General features: G+C 45.4%; 1 protein-coding gene across 3 annotated transcripts in view; it reads left to right on the forward strand.

The window, feature by feature from the left end:
* The window catches only part of ADGRE1 (adhesion G protein-coupled receptor E1), a 58,357-nt gene extending 40,716 nt beyond the window's left edge, over nucleotides 1–17,641 (forward strand). For all 3 annotated transcript variants that reach the window (XM_055240206.2, XM_055240207.2, XM_055240208.2), the window contains 6 exons: nucleotides 523–758; nucleotides 2,437–2,503; nucleotides 9,723–9,814; nucleotides 12,327–12,495; nucleotides 12,620–12,724; nucleotides 15,209–17,641. In XM_055240206.2, coding sequence (XP_055096181.1) covers nucleotides 523–758; nucleotides 2,437–2,503; nucleotides 9,723–9,814; nucleotides 12,327–12,495; nucleotides 12,620–12,724; nucleotides 15,209–15,214 — 675 coding nt within the window. In that variant the 3' untranslated portion in view covers nucleotides 15,215–17,641. The remainder of the gene's footprint in view (nucleotides 1–522; nucleotides 759–2,436; nucleotides 2,504–9,722; nucleotides 9,815–12,326; nucleotides 12,496–12,619; nucleotides 12,725–15,208) is intronic.
* The last annotated feature ends 1,746 nt before the right edge of the window (nucleotides 17,642–19,387 follow it).

Raw genomic sequence — 19,387 nt, forward strand, 5'->3', positions numbered from 1 at the left:
TGCCACCATGTCTGGCTAATTTTTGTATTTTTGTATAGAGAGGGGGGTTTCATCATGTTGCCCAGTCTGGTCTCAAACTCCTGGGCTCGAGTGATCTGCCTGCCTCTGCCTTCCAAAGTGTTGGGATTACAAGCATGAGCCACCACACCCAGCCAATAAAACTTTATTTACAAGGCAGGCAGCCAGCCCATGGGGTCTAGTTTGCTGAACCCGCCTATTTTCAACCATTTCCTAAAATAGGGTGATCAACAATCAGTTTTCCTAAAACTCTTCCTGTTTTAGAACTGAAAGTCATGCATCTTGGGAAATCTCAGTTCCAGACAAACCAGGACCATGGGTCCCCTTACCAAGAAGTGCTGCTGCCTGTGGTCAAGAACCACTGTGCCTCTCTATCAATGTTTGTGAGATGAATGAGTGAGCTAAGTTTGGGGAATTTCCAGCCGAGGAGTCTCTCTCTTCCTTTCTTCCTCTCGACTTCTCTCTGGGTTGGAGGATCCTGACGTGCATGCTTCTCCCCTCCAGACGGGCTGCGCCATCATTGCGGGCTTCCTTCACTACCTTTTCCTTGCCTGCTTCTTCTGGATGCTGGTGGAGGCTGTGATACTCTTCTTGATGGTCAGAAACCTGAAGGTGGTGAATTACTTCAGCTCTCGCAACATCAAGATGCTGCACATCTGTGCCTTTGGTTATGGGCTGCCGGTGCTGGTGGTGGTGATTTCTGCCAGTGTGCAGCCACAGGGCTATGGAATGCATAATCGGTGAGTGACATCCTCTCTCTTCCTGAAGACCCTGCTGCGAGGGCTTATAGTGATAATGACATGAGCAACAAGAAGAGTAACAACAGTAGCAATAGTTGTGGCTACCATTTATCGAGCTCTTACATTATGTACTGTTGATTTCAGGACCACCATGTGCAGCAGCACAGGTTGTGCACTGCACAAATCCAGGGTCACTACTATTTGAGATTTATGTTCCAGGAAGAGAACATCTGGCTTACCTAACTTGATTATTTTCCTTTTCTTGTGTGTACAACATGGGGGGTGGGGGTGAAAGCGGGAGAGGAATACTTCTGCATGGTGGTGTGTGCCTGTAATCCCAGCTACTCGGGAGGCTGAGGCAGGAGAATCACTTGAACCCGGGAGGCGGAGGTTGCAGTGAGATGAGATCCCACCATTGCACTCCAGCCTGGGGAACAACAGCGAGACTTCATCTCAAAAAAAGGAGGGGGAATATTGGGGTGCTGTTATTGAACATGACGGAATGGTTGTTGTGTTGTAAAAGCAGCTAATGTACACCAGAGACATAATAAAAAGAGGCAATCCTTTCTTCCTCCCTCCTACTCTCCCTCCCTCCCTCCCTCCTCCCTCCCTCCTCTCTTCTTCCCCCCTTCGTATCTCCCTCTCCCTTCCCTCCCTCCCTCCCTCCCTCCCTCCCTCCCTCCTTCCTTCCTTCCTTCCTTCCTTCCTTCCTTCTTTCCTTCCTTCCTTCCTTCCTTCTTTCCTTCCTTCCTTCCCTCCCTACCTCTCTTCCTTCCCTTCCTCCCTCCCTCCCTTCTTTCCTTCCTTCCTTCCCTCCCTACCTCTCTTCCTTCCCTTCCTCCCTCCCTCCCTTCTTTCCTTCCTTCCTTCCTTCCTTCCTTCCTTCCCTTAAATAAACAATTTTATGAAATATCTTGTCTATGCTAGGCTTTGCTCTGAGTGCTGAGTATTCAGAGATGAACAAACACCTAAGGCCCAAATTCTCATGAAACTCATAGTCTAGTAGTGGAAGACAATTTGCAATCACACAAGCAATTAAACAAGGTAACTTATGATAGTGATAGCTGCTATTTTTACAATGCAGTGGGCTCTGCTAGATGGATACCAGGAGTAGAGATAGGATGCCCTATCTAAGGATAGTCAGGAGTGGCTTCTCAGAAGAGGTGACATTTGAGCTGAGATTGATTGATTGATTGATTGATTATTTATTTTGAGACAGAGTTTTGCTCTTGTCGCCCAGGCTGGAGTGCAGTGGCGTGATCTCGGCTTACTGCAACCTCCACCTCCTGGGTTCAAGCGATTCTCCTATCTCAGCCTCCCAAGTAGCTGGGATTACAGGCGTGAGCCCCCACACCCGGCCTGAGCTGAGATTTAAATGATAAGGTGTACCAGTGGAGAGTTCTGCATAGAGGGACATGGGATTACGAAGTTGTGAATTGGGAAATGAGCTCAACCTTGGGCACTAGGTAAACATTTCAGGTACATTTAACCAGGAAGAAGGTCTAAAAGAGGAAGCATGGTGGTCTAAAGGAAACTGAACTGCAACCGGGATCATCCTGAGTGTCATCTGAGCCTCACCGCCCAGTGTTCTCCTCCACTAGGGCATTTGTTGGGACAGGGTTAACTGTAAGGTCAGGACTCTGAGACGAGTGCTGACTCCTCCTATTTCTCTCCATAGCTGCTGGCTGAATACAGAGACAGGGTTCATCTGGAGTTTCTTGGGGCCAGTTTGCACAGTCATAGTGGTAAGCAAATACTACAACAGCCTGGCGAAGTGTGTTCTGAAGGAGGAGCAAGGAGACCTGCGAGATCTGGAATTTCCAGGGGACGTGTGCAGCTGAGAGGGTCACTTATTCTCGTCAAAAGTTCTCCTTTCCAGGCCGGGCGTGGTGGCTCATGCCTGTAATCCCAGCACTTTGGGAGGCTGAGGCAGGTGGATCACCTGAGGTCAGGAGTTCGAGACCAGTCTGGCCGACTTGGCGAAACCCCATCTCTGCTAAAAATACAAAAAATTAGCTGAGTGTGGTGGCGAGCACTTGTAATCTCAGCTACTCAGGAAGCTGAGGCAGGAGAATTGCTTGAACCCAGGAAACACAAAGGTTGCAGTGAGCCAAATTCGTGCCACTGCACTCCAGCCCAGGTGACAGAGGGAGACTCCGTCTCAAAAAAAAAAAAAAATATGAGTTATCGGCCAGGTGCAGTGGCTCACGCCTGTTATCCCAGCACTTTGGGAGGCCCAGGCGGGCAGATCACTTGAGGTCAGGAGTTCAAGACCAGCCTGACCAACATGGAGAGACCCCATCTCTACTAAAAATACAAAATTAGCTGGGTGTGTTGGCACATGCCTGTAATCCCAGCTACTCGGGAGGCTGAGGCAGGAGAAGAGAATTGCTTGAACCAGGGAGGCAGAGGTTACAGTGAGCCGAGATTGCGCCATTGCACTCCAGCCTAGGCAACAAGAGCAAAACTCCATCTCAAAAAAAAAAAAAAAAAAAAAAAAAGAGTTCTCCTTTCCAGTCATTCTTTCTTGAGATTTCGAAGTTAGACAATAATTTCTTTGACTTGGGAATTTTGTTTTTCCTTCTGAAAGGCAAATACCCCTGGGAGGGACCATAATTGTATCCATCTTGTGCACAGGTTCATGAGTCTCTCTGAAGCAGTGTCGTTGTCTGGGGATAATAATATCCAAGGTTCGTTGCCTCATGCTGAGGAAATCAAGGACGCAGACACACACAAGGAGTGAGTTTAAGAGCAGAGGTTTAATAGGCAAAAGAAAGAGAAAGGAGACTAGCTCTCTGTCTCTTGCAAGAGAGAGGGCCTCCTGAATGGGACTTCTGGCCCGCAGCAAAGTGCAACGGATTTTAGACTGGCTTGAGGGGGCGGTGTCTGATTGACATAGGGCCCAAAGATTGGTTGGACCCTGTGTGGCCACCCACCCTGATCTTTTATTATGCAAAGGGGGTCTTTACTTGGCTGGTACCCTGTTGTCTCCTCCTTACTGTCTACATGGTTTACAAAGAAAAGGGAAGACGGAGCTGCCAATTTTTTTTCTTTTTTTTAGACGGACTCTCACTCTGTCACCCACACTGGAGTGCAGTGGTGCAATCTTGGCTCACTGCAACCTCTGCCTCCTGGGTTCAAGCAGTTATTCTACCTCAGCCGCCCGAGTAGCTGGGATTACAGGCACGCACCACCACACCCGGCAATTTTGTATTTTTAATAGAGATGGGTTTCCACCATGTTGGCCAAGCTGGTCTCAAACTCCTGACCTCAGGTAGTTTGCCTGCCTCGGCCTCCCCAAGTGCTGGGATTACAGGCATATGCCACTATGACCAGCTAATTTTTGTATTTTTAGTAGAGATGGGGTTTCACCACGTTGACCAGGCTCCTGACCTCAGTTAATCCACCTGCCTCAGCCTCCCAAAGTGCTGGGATTTCAAGCGTGAGTCTCTGCGCCCAGCCAGAGCTGCCATTTTGAACATGCCTATTCCCCAGGTAACCGCTGTCCTATTGGCACAACTGCCAGCATTCACCCATGCAAGCTTCTAGCTTCCCTTTCTATGTCTATAGCTCGATTCTACCGGCTGCTCTCCGTTAGAAAAGAAAATGATTTGGGAGCTGCTTTTCATTAAAAGGAAAACCTTACCAAGGACTTCCTTACCCTCACGATCTGCCTAAATAAATATTTTTTAACTCCTGTGTCATATCCTAGGCACAGATGTTGAATGAAAGAAAAAGTAAAAAGAAATTAGGAGGAATTGTGGGGGAAGGAGTGAGATGACGGAGGGAAACGGTGGATCGAGGCAAAGGGAGGCCAGGGGATGTTAAACACCCATCTCGTTGCCTCCCAACCTCCATCCAGACTTGACAGCCCTGCCAGATGATGATTCTTCTGACTCTCACTCATTCCCCTATGTCTTTTGTCATATTTTTCGAGGATTAAAATTTTGTTTGTTTTTAATTTTTGTGGGCACAAAGTAAGTGTGTATATTTATGGGGTATATGAAATATTTTTATACAGGCACAGAATGTATAATAATCACACCAGAATCAACAAGGTGTCCGTCCCCTCAACCATTTGTCCTTTGTGTTACACACAATCCAATTATGTTCTTCTGGTTTTTGTTTCGTTTTGTTGTTTGGTTTATTTTTATTTTGAGACAGTCTTGCTCTGTCACCCAGGCTGCAGTGCAATAGCGTGATCTCAGCTCACTGCAGTCTCTGCCTCCCGGGTTCAAGCGATTCTCCTGCCTCAGCCTCCCGAGTAGCTGGGATTACAGGTGCCCGCCACCACGCCTGGCTAATTTTTTGTATTTTTAGTAGAGATGGAGTTTCGCTATGTTTTCCAGGCTGGTCTAGAATTCATGACCTCAGGTGATCCACCCGCCTTGGCCTCCCAAAGTGCTGGGATTACAGGCATGAGCCACTGTGTCTGGCCTCTCCTAGTTATGTTCAAATCTACAATTCGATTATTATTAACTATAGTCACCCTGTTTTGCTAACAAATACTAGATCTTATTCATTCTTTCTATTTTTTTGTACCCATTAACCATCCCCTCTTCCCTGTTCCCCACCCACCCCTCCACTATCCTTCCCAGCTTCTGGTAACTGCTGTTCCACTCTCTAGCTCCATGAGTTCACCTGTTTTAAATGTTTAGCTCCCACAAAGAAGTGAGAACATGTGAAATGTGTCTTTCTGTGCCTGCCTTCATTTGTAATGTTTAATTGACTGATCTAGTTCTTGGGGATGCTTGAAATTATATTCTTCCACAGATGTTTTGTGCTGATATCTATCAGATTTTTTTAATGGGGAGCATGTATTAATTTTCAGGGGTCACCGTAATAAGCTACTGCATGCTGGGTGGCTTGGAACAACAGAGACTTGTTATTTCACAGTTCTGGAGACTTGAAGCCTGAAATCAAGGTATTGGCAGGGCCACGCTCCCCATGACAGCACGAGAGACCCCTCTCAACAGATTTTCCCATTTGATAAGATCACCGGCCAGGCACAGTGGCTCATGCCTGTAATCCCAGCATTTTGGGAGGCCAAGGTGGGTGGATCACCTGAGGTCAGGAGTTCGAGACCAGCCTGGCCAACGTGGCAAAACCCTGTCTCTACTAAAAAATACAAAAAATGAGCCAGGCATGGTGGCAGGCACCGATAGTCCCAGCCTCGAGAGGCTGAGACACAAGAATAACTTGAACCCAGGAGGGGGAGGTTGCAGTGAGCGGAGATAACGTCACTGCACTCCAGCCTGGGTGACAGAGTGAGACTGTCTCAAAAAAAAAAAAAAAAAAGGAACACTAGTCATATTTCAGTCAGATTAGGGTCTGCCCTAATGAGTTCATCTTAACTTGATTATTTCTGTAAAGATTCTATTTCCAAATAAGGTCATATTCTGAGATCTCGGGAGTTAGGGATTCAACATACCTTTTTCTGGAGGCACAATTCAACTCAAACTGGGTACGAACAAGTGGAAACCATTTTTCATAAATGCCTCATCTCACAGCTTCCTGGACTATAAAGATAGTGTAAAATTGAACTCCCAATCCATGGAAGGCCAGAGCTGGGGTTCTTAGCTCTCTGCTCCTCCTTCTCCTCCTCTTTTTCCTCCTCTTCCTCATCTTCCTCCTCCTTGTCCTTGTCCTTTTTTTTTTTTGAGGCAGGGTCTTATTCTGTTGCCCAGGCTGGAGTGCAGTGGTGCAATCATGGCTCACTGCAGGCTCAACCTTTCAGACTCAATTGATCCTCCCGCCTCAGCCACCCAAGTAGCTGGAACTACAGGTGCATGCCACCACGTGGCCCAGGCTGGTCTTGAACTCCTGGGCTCAAGCCATCCTCCCACCTCAGCCTCCCAAAGTGCTGGGATTACAGGCATGAGCCACCGCGCCTGGCCCAGAGTTTTATTTTCTAGTCCACCCTTTCAATGAGAATGGGGTCTTTATTTTATTTGGTGGACTCTACACCTTCTTCAGACCCTAGGGCTTGCCCCTCTGACTCCACAAATGACCATTCAATCTCCAGGGTTTTAGATTCTTGATTTTAGGAAATACCCTTAGGACAGCTACAGCATTCTGGTTCATGACTGCTCTCTCATTTATGGCCTCTGAAGATTTGTTTTTATTTTCTTATAAGCTTAATAGGCTGTCTGTTGGGGCCAGGCACAGTGGCTCACGCCTGTGATCCCAACACTTTGGGAGGCCAAGGTGGGCAGATCACTTGAGGCCAGGAGTTCGAGACCAGCCTGGCCAACATGGTGAAATCCCGTCTCTACTAAAAAAAATACAAAAATCAGCCAAACAAGGTGGCTCACACCTGTAGTCCCAGCTACTGGGGAGGCTGAGGCAGGAGAATCGCTTGAACCCAGGAGGCAGAGGTTACAGTGAGACAAGATGGCGCCACTGCACTCCAGCCTGGGTGACAGAGCAAGACTTGGTCTCAAAAAATAAAATAAAAATAAATAAATAAATAAATTTAAAAGGCCATCTGTTGGGGTTCGTCCAGCATTTTTGGTGTTTTGTAGTGAGAGGGATTTTCAGAGCGAGATTCCTAAAACTCAGAGTTGATCCTGATGCTCTTCTGCGTGAAACTGTTCTATAGCTTCTCCATTGCACTCAGGGTGATGTCCACTCCCTGAGCCTGACACCTCAGATCCTTCACTGCCTGGCCCTACCCAACTTCCCTAGGGTCCCTTTCTGGCTTTTTCCTGCCTGCTCGACCCTCTAGCTGTACCAGCCAACTTTCTACTTCCTTGAAATACGAAGTTCTCCCCTCTAGACCTCTCTCATGGAGGTGGTGGTGATGACGAACAAACCATGTGTGTGAGATGCTTAGTACAATGCCAGGCATTGACCAGAGTGCAGTAAATATTAGGTATGATCAATCATGGAAATAATAATAATGATGATGTTGGCCAGACATGGTGGCTCATGCCTGTAATCCCAGCACTTTGGGAGGCCAAGGCAGGCAGATCACTTCAGGTCAGGAGTTTGAGACCAGCCTGGCCAACATGGTGAAACCCCATCTCTACTAAAAATACAAAAATTATCCAGGTGTGGTGGCCCGTGCCTGTAATCCCAGCCACTCAGGAGGCTGAGGCAGGAGAATTGCTTGAACCTGGGAGACAGAGGTTGCTGTGAACCAAGGTTGCGCCATTGCACTCCAGCCTTGGAGACGAGAGCGAGACTCCGTCGCAATAATAATAATAATGCAATGTTTATCTTACCCATTCCCAAATCTTCAAGGACATTGGGCTTTCTTGGAAGTTCTACTCATCTGGAAAAAACAATTCCCCTGGGGCCGTGGTTCTCCACTGGTGCAGTTTTCCCTCTAAGGGGAAGTTGGCAAAGTGTGAAGACAGTTTTTTTTTTTTTTTTTGAGACAGAGTTTCACTCTTGTTGCCCAGGCTGGAGTACAATGGCATGATCTCGGCTCATTGAAAGCTGCGCCTCCCAGGTTCAAGCGATTCTCCTGCCTCAGCTTCCCCAGTAGCTGGGATTACAGGCGCCCGCCACCACGGCCAGCTAATTTTGTATTTTTAGTGGAGATGGGGTTTCTCCATGTTGGCCAGGCTGGTCTCGAACTCCCGACCTCAGGTGATCCACCCACCTTGGCCTCCGAATATGCTGGGATTACAGGTGTGAGCCACCGCGCCTGGCCAGAAGACATTTTTGGTTGTTACAACTAGAGAGGCGGGTTCTACTGCCATTTAGTGTGTAGAAGCCAGGGATGCTGGTTAACATCCTACCGTGCACAAGGCAGCCCCCTTCTCCCCGCTGCCCCCACGCACCAAGAATGGTCTGACCCAAATGTCAGTATTGCCCTGGGTGAACAGACCCTGCCCCAGGTGTATGTATATCTTGCTCAGGGATGCTTTTGAGGGAGGGCTTTAGAATATAATAAACTCAAGATAATAAACTCCACTCAAGTTTGCAGTCTATGTCCTAACGTACTGGATGCACCTTGGGAAAATAAACAGAGACCGCCCCATTGAGAACCAGCAAAGGCTGTTTATTCCGAGATTTCTGTAGTCCAGCAGTACAAGAGTCAGCTACCATCATCACTTGTGTTGGCTCAGACTCAAAGGCAGGCAGAGAAGTGGGGAAGGTTTATAGAGGAAAAAAAGAGAAGGCTACAGGTAAGGCCTGATTGGAGGCTGTTGCACAGATGGGCAAGCTGTAGGTGGCTAACTAGGAGCAGGGTATCCTGTGTGATTGGTTAGGGGTACCTATTGGCTTCTACCTGTTGGTCCTAAGTTGGAAGTAGGGACAAAAATTAAGGAAGCTGTCAATTATTAACCAAGTCCTGCTGTCCTGGTTCACTTGCTACAGGGGTCATTCTTTGGCTTTCTGGATTGGTTGCTATAAATCGTGGGTCAGAATTCTCCTTTTTTTTTTTTTTCTTTTTTTTTGAGACAGAGTCTTGCTCTGTTGCCAGGCTGGAGTGCAGTGGCACAATCTCAGCTCACTGCAACCTCTGCCTCCCAGGTTCAAGTGATTCTCATGCCTCAGCCTCCCAAGTAGCTGGGATTACAGGTGTGCACCACCACACCTGCCTAATTTAATTTTTGTATTTTTTTTTTTTTTGAGATGGAGTCTCACTCTGTTGCCAGGCTGGAGTGCAGTAGCGCAATCTCAGCTCACTGCAACCTCTGCCTCCCAGGTTCAAGTGATTCCCCTGCCTCAGCCTCCTGAGTAGCTGGGATTACAGGCATCCACCACCATGCATGGCTAATTTTTTTTTTTTTTTTTTTTTTTGTATTTTAGTATAGACAGGGTTTCACCATGTTGGCCAGGCTGGTCTCGAACTCCTGACCTCAAGAGATCCACCCGCCTCGGCCTCCCAAAGTGCTGGGATTACAGACGTGAGCCACCACGCCCGGCCCAGAGTTCTCTTTTTATATGTCTTCTGGCCCTTGTCTATTTGTATATCCAGTCTCTCCATCCTTCTGCTTGACTTTGCAGATCAACTCCATCCTCCTGACCTGGACCTTGTGGATCCTGAGACAGAGGCTTTCCAGTGTTAATGCCGAAGTCTCAACGCTGAAAGACACCAGGTAAAGCCCTCTTTCACCTCCCCTCCTCTTTTAATTTCCTCTTCCTTCTTCCCAGAAAAATTCTTTGAGCACTTTTTGTGTGCTGGGTTCTATGCCCAAGACAGAGGTGATGAGGTCTGTTTAGCATATCACACCATCTAGATCTGGAGTCTTAAAGTCCAGCTCAACTATTTACGAGCTGTGTGACCTTAGGCAAGTTACATAACTTCTCAGAAGCCCATTTGCCTCACCTACAGAATGGGGATATTAACATTGCTTATTTTAGGTGCCTTACAAAGCATTTAGCACAGTTACTAGGAACAGTGAGTGTTTCATATATTACAACTATTAATAAACTTTCTAATTTTTCCCTGTGTATACTTATATGTGCATATTTACAAGAAACTGAATCATGCTATTCGGTTTTTTATGTTTATTTTTCTCTTGAGAATGTCCTGATGATTTCTGACTTAATTAGATATTATTCTACAATATGATTTTCTTGCACAGCGTTTCAGTGTAAATCTGTAGCACACTGTATTTAAGTCATACCATATTCATGGACACTTAATTTGCTTCTATGTGTTTTTGGCTTTGGTTTGTTCTCTGTGTAAACACTACTGCCTTGAGCACCCTTGTAGGTAAATCCGTCCACACTGTGGCTATTTAATTACAACAGTAAACATGAAACTACCCAAATCCAACTGCCTGAAGGGTAGGTTGGACTGTAATGCTTCTAGTACGTGCATCATAAATTGATTTTCAGAAAATTTGTTTCCAATGATGAGAATACCTATTTACTTGCAACATTGTCAACACTGGAGTTTATTGTTTTTGATGTATTTTTTGCTGATTTAATGCATGAAATATTCTATCTCATTATTTTTGTTATACATATTTTATATTAGGGATTTGGGACTTCTTAAATATTTTTATAGATCAATTGTGTTTCCTAACTTCCTCACTCTACTGTCCGTTTTAAGAAATTTCAGCAACCATCGTCTAGGTTTTATTGTCAGGAACCTAATAACATTCTTTGCTTCTTTTTTCTTCAGTATCCAATCCCTTATCCATTTTAAATATGTTCAAAAAGTTAGTACAAAAGTCAAAAAGGAGGCCAGGCGTGGTGGCTCATGCCTGTATTCCCAGCACTTTGGGAGGCTGAGGCGGCTGGATCACGAGGTCAGGAGATCGAGACCATCCTGGCTAACATGGTGAAATCCCGTCTCTACTAAAAATACAAAAAATTAGCCAGGCATGGTGGCAGGCACCTGTAGTCCCAGCTACTTGGGAGGCTGAGGCAGGAGAATAGCTTGAACCCAGGAAGCGGAGCTTGCAGTGAGCCAAGATCATGCCACTGCACTCCAGCCTGGGTGACAGAGCGACGCTCCGTCTCAAAAAAAAAAAAAAAGACGAAAAGGTAAAACAAAGTTGATACATACACATACACATGGCAGAAAATGTAAGCAATAAATTTCACATCAGATGAAATTCACCATTTTAACCATTTTATTTTTTTTATTTTTTATTTTTATTTTTTTGAGACAGAGTCTTGCTCTTTTGCTCAGGCCAGAGTGCAGTGGCGCGATCTCGGCTCACTGCAAGCTCCGCCTCCCGGGTTCACGCCATTTTCCTGCCTCAGCCTCCTAAGTAGCTGGGACTACAGGTGCCCGCCACCGCGCCTGGCTAATTTTTTGTATTTTTAGTAGAGACGGGGGTTTCACCGTGTTAGCCAGGATGGACTCGATCTCCTGACCTCGTGATCCGCCCGCCTCGGCCTCCCAAAGTGCTGGGATTACAGGCGTGAGCCACCGCGCCTGGCCCCATTTTAACCATTTTAAAGCATGTAACTCAGTGGCTTTTAGTACATTCACAGTGTTGTGCAGTGACCACCACTATCTAGTGGCAAATCCTTTTTTTTTTTTTTTTTTTGAGACAGAGTCTCACTCTCGCCCAAGCTGGAGGGCAGTGGCACGGTCTTGGCTCACTGCAACCTCCGCCTCCCGGGTTGAAGCGATTCTCTTGCCTCAGCCTCCTGAGTAGCTGGGATTACAGGCATCCGCTACCATGCCCAGCTAATTTTTGTATTTTTAGTAGAGACGGGTTTTCACCATGTTAGCCAGGCTGGGCTCGAACTCCTGTCCTCAGGTGATCCACCAGCCTCGGCCTCACAAAGTGCTGGGATTACAAACATCCACCACCACACCCAACTAATTTTTGTATTTTTAGTAGAGACGGGTTTTCACCATGTTGGCCAGGCTGGTCTTGAACTTCTGTCCTCAGGTGACCCGCCCACCTTGGCCTCCCAAAGTGCTGGGATTACAGGCTTGAGCCACCGCACCCAGCCTGATTGCATTTTAAATGTCTATAGGATTTGGTTTTCCCACACCTAGGCTTGGAGACCCCACCCTATATTTGTCCACACCTAGGTGGCAAATTGCAGAGTGGCCGCCTCAGACCATTCCTGGAAGCATGGCCTGCAAGGACAATAGCCACGTCCCAGAGCCTTACACGCTGTACACCTTCTCCCCAGGTTATTGACCTTCAAGGCCTTTGCCCAGCTCTTCATCCTGGGCTGCTCCTGGGTGCTGGGCATTTTTCAGATTGGACCTGTGGCAGGTGTCATGGCTTACCTGTTCACCATCATCAACAGCCTGCAGGGAGCCTTCATCTTCCTCATCCACTGTCTGCTCAACCACCAGGTGTGTGGCTGCTGCCCTCCCCATCCCCCTCCTCCCCTACCCCCCTCCCCACCGCATCCCTCCACCCAACATCCCTGTCGCTGGACCATTTCCCTGCATCTGGATGATGTGTCTCCTTCTCCAGGTACGAGAAGAATACAGGAGGTGGCTAATTGGGAAGACGAAGCCCAGCTCCCAGTCCCAGACCTCAAGGATCTTGCTGTCCTCCATGCCATCCACTTCCAAGATGGTGAGAGACTGCATGCTCCCTGCGGGTGCTGGTCAAGGGAGGTGCTGGCCACTCGGTGACACTCAGCTCTGCTATGTGTCGGGTACTGAATGGGAGCTGAGGGTGCCCACTCTAGTTAGATCATAGATGAAGTGTGGAGTTGAAGCCTGGAGATTTATATGTATATATTAGCAGACACACACATTATCTATCTATCTATCTATCTATCATCTATCTATCTATCTATCTATCTATCTATCTATCTATCTATCTATATCTATCACCTATCTATCTGTCTATCATCTCTGTGTCATCTATTTAAATAAAATTTCAAGAATAAATAAGACATACATAATTTATAGCAGAAGATTTACATAGATACATTTGTATATGAATTATGTAACATATATTAAAAATAATACATATTTATATATTATGTTTATAAAGTACATTTATATACACTTATTATATACATATAATGTATAATATTATATACATATAAATGTAAGATGTAAGTTTAAATATAGACACCGGCTGGGTGCAGTGGCTCACACCTGTAATCCCAACACTTTGGGAGGCTGAGGTGGGCAGATTACCTGAGGCCAGGAGTTCGAGACCAACCTGGCCAACATGGCAAAACCCCCGTCTCTATTAAAAATACAAAATTAGCCAGGCGTGGTGGCAGGTGTCTGTAATCCCAGCTACTCATAAGGCTGAGGCAGGAGAATTGCTTGAACCCGAGAGGCGGAGGTTGCAGTGAGCAGAGATTGTGCCATTGCACTTCAGCCTGGGCAAAAAGAGCGAAACTCCGTCTCAAAAAAAAAATTAATATAGATATCTTCACATGTATATTTATATAGAGAAAATTTTTATGTATTATGGATAACATTTATATATGTAGATTTTCAGGAATATTGAAATGTTGGAATGAATATGCAAATGGAGGCAAAGCTGGTTTTCCCACTAGAATGTCTTATTTTTTTCAACAATGTATTCCACGCCCCTAAAATGCTGTCTAGCACACAGTAAGTTCTTAGTGAATATTTCCTGAGTAAATAATAATTCAATAGCTTAGTTTCCTCACTGATAAAATGGGGATAATGGTAATCCTTACCTTGGAAGGTTATACTAAATATTAGATGAACTAGTATGCAACGGGGTTGGAAGAGTGCCTCGGACATAGCGGGATCTCAGGGTCAAGCCTTGCAAAAGTCCAGTGAGGTAGGTATCATTGGTCTATTTTCTTTTTTTTCTTTCTTTTTTCTTTTCTTTTTTTTTTTTTTTTTTTTGAGATGGAGTCTTGCTCTGTAACCCAGGCTGGAGTGCAGTGGTGTGATCTTGGCTCATTGCAACCTCTGCCTCCTGGGTTCAAGCGATTTTCCTGCCTCAGCCTCCCAAGTAGCTGGGATTACAGGTGGCCGCCAGCACACCCGGATAAATTTTGTATTTTTAGTAGAGACAAGGTTTCATGATGTTGGCCAGGTTGGTCTTGAACTCCTGACCTCAGGTGATCCACCTGCCTCAGCCTCCCAAAGTGCTGGGATTACAGGTGTGAGCCACCATGCCCGGCCGGTCTATTTTCATTATGAGGAAACCGAATGTTATAGAGGTTATGTCCGGTGATTTCAGAATGAGCCACAGGAATCGCCCCACTGGAAAAATTGTCCAGATCATGGATGACATATTCTCTTGGCAATACATTTTTAAACATAATGCAGTTTACTATAGTTTTAATGAAAAAGACAGTATAGGTACAGAACATTTTAGAAAACAGTTGTAAGCATTGAAAACAAATAAAATGAAAATTTCCCATTATCCCACCACATAAAGATCCCAGTGAGTTATATTTTTGGATGCAAGCACCTTAGATCCAGTGGCTTAATTAAATAGGGAAATGATTTTCCTTGCAGGAAGTCCAGAATTAGGTGTTGTTAATATTGCTGGTGTTGCTGGTTCTATGCTTAGTGCTGTTGTAAAGTCTCTAAACTAAAAATCTGGGTTTTCCCCAGTTTTCCATTCCACCATCAACATGTTGACATTTTATTGTATTTTCATGGTTGCAATATGGCTGCCACAGCTCCAGACATCATGACTATGTTCAAGTCAAGAAGAAGAGGGATGGACAGGACCAGAAAGCCCTTCTTTAATGTCTCTGTCTTTAACAGTAAACAAAAGCCCAGAAAACCCTCAGATTTCCCTTTACCTAATTGGTCAGAAGTGTATCATGTGACCGCTGATATGGGCAAAAAATTTTGAACCAACAGTTGTTTGGCTTCCTAAAGTCCAGAGTGGGCGCTATCAATGCTGAGGAGGTTGAGAATGGCTTTTGGGTTTTCCAACTCTGCCTGTCACACTAGGGACAATCGCACTTAACATTTTAATGTTTATCCCTCTAGTCTCTGTTACTGTATTTTTAATACTTCTGTCCCTGTAGACATGACCCTTGGAATCACGTTTGTATTAATTCTGCTGCAGACTCTGAGGAAATTCTTTTCTCTCTCACAGGGTTAAAGTCCTTTCTTGCTTTCAAATATGCTCTGGAGCCACAGTTGAGGACAGTAGTTTCCTGCAGGAGCCTACCCTGAAATCTTCTCTTCGCAGCTTAACATGGAAATGAGGATCCCACCAGCCCCAGAACTCTCTGGGGAAGAATGTTGGGGGCCGTCTTCCCATGGTTGTATGCACTGATGAGAAATCAGGCGTTTCTGCTCCAAACGACCATTTTATCTTCGTGCTCTGCAACTCCTTCAATTCCAGAGTTTCTGAGAACAGACCCCAATTAAATGGCATGACCAAGAACACCTGGCTACCATTTTGTTTTCTCCTGCCCTTGTTGGCGCATGGTTCTAAGCGTGCCCCTCCAGCGCCTATCATACGCCTGACACAGAGAACCTCTCAATACATGATTTGTCGCCTGTCTGACTGATTTACCCTAGGATAAAGACTCTTTGTGATTTTAAAGAAATGGTCAGTAAAACTGTAATGAGAGTCCCAGGGAACCAAGATGGCACATAGACAGATAAGCTACTTTGGCACAAACACTTAAAAATAGTTATGTTGGTAAGTAGGGGGATGTTTGATGTAGCAGAATTCTAGCACTTCCTGCAGAGTTGAAGCACTTGGTGACAACAACCTTTGGAAAGTGCTCTGGTTTCCTGGGGTCCTTCAGGTAACCAAGACCTCCCTGTTTTCTGGAAACTTTCTAATGACTTGGCTAGGATTTAGGATTTGCTCTGTCACAGTTATCGCTACCCATCCTTAATTTTTTTTTTTTTTTTTGACAGAGTCTCGCTCTGTTGCCCAGGCCAGAGTGCAGTGGCATGATCTCGGCTCACTGCAAACTCTGCCTCCCGGGTGCAAGTGATTCTCCTGCCTCAGCCTCCCAAGTAGCTGGACTGCAGGCGTGCACCACCACGCCTGGCTAATTTTTGTATTTTTAGTAGAGATGGAGTTTCAGCATGTTAGCCAGGCTGATCTTGAACTCCTAACCTCAGATGATCCACCTGCCTCACCCTCCCAAAGTGCTGGGATTACAGGCATGAGCCACTGTGCCCAGCCACCATCCTTAAATTCTTGAGCTCGGGAGAGAAGATGAAGGTTTAAATGCAGGTATCTTCACTTCTATGGACATTCTAAAACCTTCCAATCCAAAGCGTGGTCCCTGGACCATCAGCATCACCTGAGAGCTTGTTAGAAAAGCAAAGAAGAATCTCAGACCCCACTCCAGACCTCCTAGATCAGAACTTGCATGTTAACAAAATCCCCAGAGGATGAGTATAACCAGGGGTGTCTGAAAAGCACTATTGTAGAACATTCTTCTGTTTGCCATGCTGACAGCAGAGCTTGTCTTTAAAACCAGAGAAAAATGTCTTCCTCTTGACTTGGACCCTTTGCACCTTCTCTTAGAATAACTTCCCTGAAAACTCAATTGATGTCTTCTGTCTCTTTGAGTTGCAGTGTAGTCATCCCCTCTGCTAGGAAGCATTCTTTGAATCTCCTGCAGTAGAATTGGCATTATTTTTGTGTGTGCCAAAAAGCTTCATGCTTTCTCACCCTGTATTATAATTTCTCTTTTTGTTGGGTGTCTCCAACATAGACTGTGAGCTTCGTAAGTACAGGGATTTGCATAAGTAGATTCTCAATAAATATGTTGAATGAATGAATGAATGAATGATTAGAATGATTACTCTTCATTTTGCAGACAGGTGAACTGAAGCTCAGAGAGGTTAAGTGACTATCCCAGGATCACACAGCCACAGAGGCCGTTGAGCTGGGTTTTGAGCTCTTGACCATAAAGCTCCTTCTCCAGATGCTTTATTCCCCTTTTTCTCTTCCTTACATGCCAGGAATACTTAGTTTAGGGTCACAGAGACTAGAATAATATTTACTCTGAGTCACCTAAGCAGTTAGGATTCAATTAGCTCAGTCATATCTTGCACTGGACAATTTGTTAACAACATTAAACTCAGTTGATGGAGGCTCTGTCTTTGTTATTCTTGGCAGTCTAACTTGGGAGGTGGGACACATGTTTGTGAACAAGAGCTCATCTATGGTAAATTAGTCTTCAATGCATGGCTTATCCAGGGTGCTCAATACAGAGGTGACAGTTCTTAGAGATATGGAAGCAAGAGATGGCATTGCTCCTACCCATAGCCAGTTGTCACAGGTCAATGGCATCAATGGGCCTAATGATGGTCTCCAGCTAGCCACATCCCTTTCCTGTAACTCTGTAACTCTCTCCTTTTCTGACTCTGGGGTTGGACTTGAGATTTGCTGCAGCCAACGGAATGTTAGGAAATGTGACTGGAACGTAAGTTTCAAACTCGTACGTGTAATCCTTCTTACCAGTTACACGATTACATCTGCTCACCTTGCTTCCTTACCCCCACCATGTGGACACGCCCAAGCCCACCCGCTGGAGGGACATGAGAAACACCGAATGAAGGGTAAGTCACCGCAGTTACACCGGTGGAGGTTGTCCTCAGCCAGCCACCATGCCAACTTGCTGCTTTAATCACAGGAGACAGCCCAGCCAACATCAGCAGACCTGCTCCGCCAACCCATAAAGAGACTCAAGAGCAGCAAGAAAGTATCAATTTTTAGACACTGAGTTTCAGGAGTGATTTGTTATGAAGCATTTATTTGTAGCAATTGCCGATGGATACAACAACCAAAGTATGGTCATCATTCTGCATTGGACTGCAACAATCTGGAATGTAAAAAGAAAGAATTTTGGTCTCAACTTCTTCTGAGTTATCAGGATAATAAATTCTGTGCTACTTAAATAAAGTTTTTTCCTGATAGAAGATTTGCCTAAGGCTTTGTCTGTCTGTACAACGATGTTACATGTTGGTCTGAAATATACTCACCTTAAGAAGCTCTATATTTCTAAGGTAAGTGGATAAAGGTGTGACCTCCACGCAGGATTTTTTTCGTACTACACACATCAAGCTACACTTGGTACATGTTTTTTTACCCTTGTGGTCTCATATGTCTCCGCTAGAGGGAGAAAGGAGGCAATTTAAAAAAAAAAAAAAAGCGGCCGGGCACAGTGGCTCACGCCTGTAATCCCAACACTTTGGGAGGCCGAGGGGGGCGGATCACGAGGTCAGGAGATCGAGACCATCCTGGCTAACACGGTGAAACCCCGACTCTACTAAAAATACAAAAAAAATTAGCCGGGCGTGGTGGAGGGCGCCTGTAGTCCCAGCTACTAGGGAGGCTGAGGCAGGAGAATGGCGTGAACCTGGGAGGCGGAGCTTGCAGTGAGCCAAGATCGTGCCACTGCACTCCAGCCTGGGCGACAGAGCGAGACTCCATCTCAAAAAAAAAACAACAACAAAAAAACGCATGAGTAGAAGAAATATGTTCTGAAGTTCACTGGTAGAGTAGGGTGACTATTGTTAGCAACACTGTATTGCATATTTCAAAATATCTAGCAGAGAGAACTTGAAATGTTTCCAACAGCTAGAAATGATCAGTAATCAAGATAGTGGACACCCCAAATACCCTGGCTTTATCATTGCGGACTCTGCGTGCACAAAATATCACATGTACCCCATAAATATGTACAGATATTATATATCGAAAACCCTAAATGGCTGCAAATCCCATAAATATAATGTGAAATAACTTTGCTATCTTATAATCCAAATAATTGATTGTGTCCAGAAAATTACAGATCCATTCACTAAAAAAATATTTATTGGCCAGGCGCAGTGGCTCACGCCTGTAATCCCAGCACTTTCGGAGGCCGAAGGAGGTGGATCATGAGACCAGGAGATTGAGACCATCCTGGCTAACATGATGAAACCCCGTCTCTACTAAAAATACAAAAATTAGCTGGGCGTGGTGGCGGGCACCTGTAATCCCAGCTACTCGGGAGGCTGAGGCAGGAGAATCGCTTGAATCCAGAAGGCGGAGGTTGCAGTGAGCCGAGATTGCGCCACTGCACTCCAGCCTGGGTGATAGAGTGAGACTCTTTCCCAAAAAAAAAAAAAAAAAAATGTATTGACCACCTCTATTGTGCTTCCCCCTCAAACACTGAAGTAGTTAAAAACATTGAAACATTGAAAAGTAATTATTTTAGAACCTAAAAAGTATTTTAAATTTAAGTATTTTATAGTCCCCAAACTAGAATTATTAAAATTATACTTTACTGGTTTTAATGGAAGTAAACTCATC

The sequence above is a fragment of the Symphalangus syndactylus genome, chromosome 13 (assembly GCF_028878055.3).
Source record: "Symphalangus syndactylus isolate Jambi chromosome 13, NHGRI_mSymSyn1-v2.1_pri, whole genome shotgun sequence".
Classification (NCBI taxonomy): domain Eukaryota; kingdom Metazoa; phylum Chordata; class Mammalia; order Primates; family Hylobatidae; genus Symphalangus; species Symphalangus syndactylus.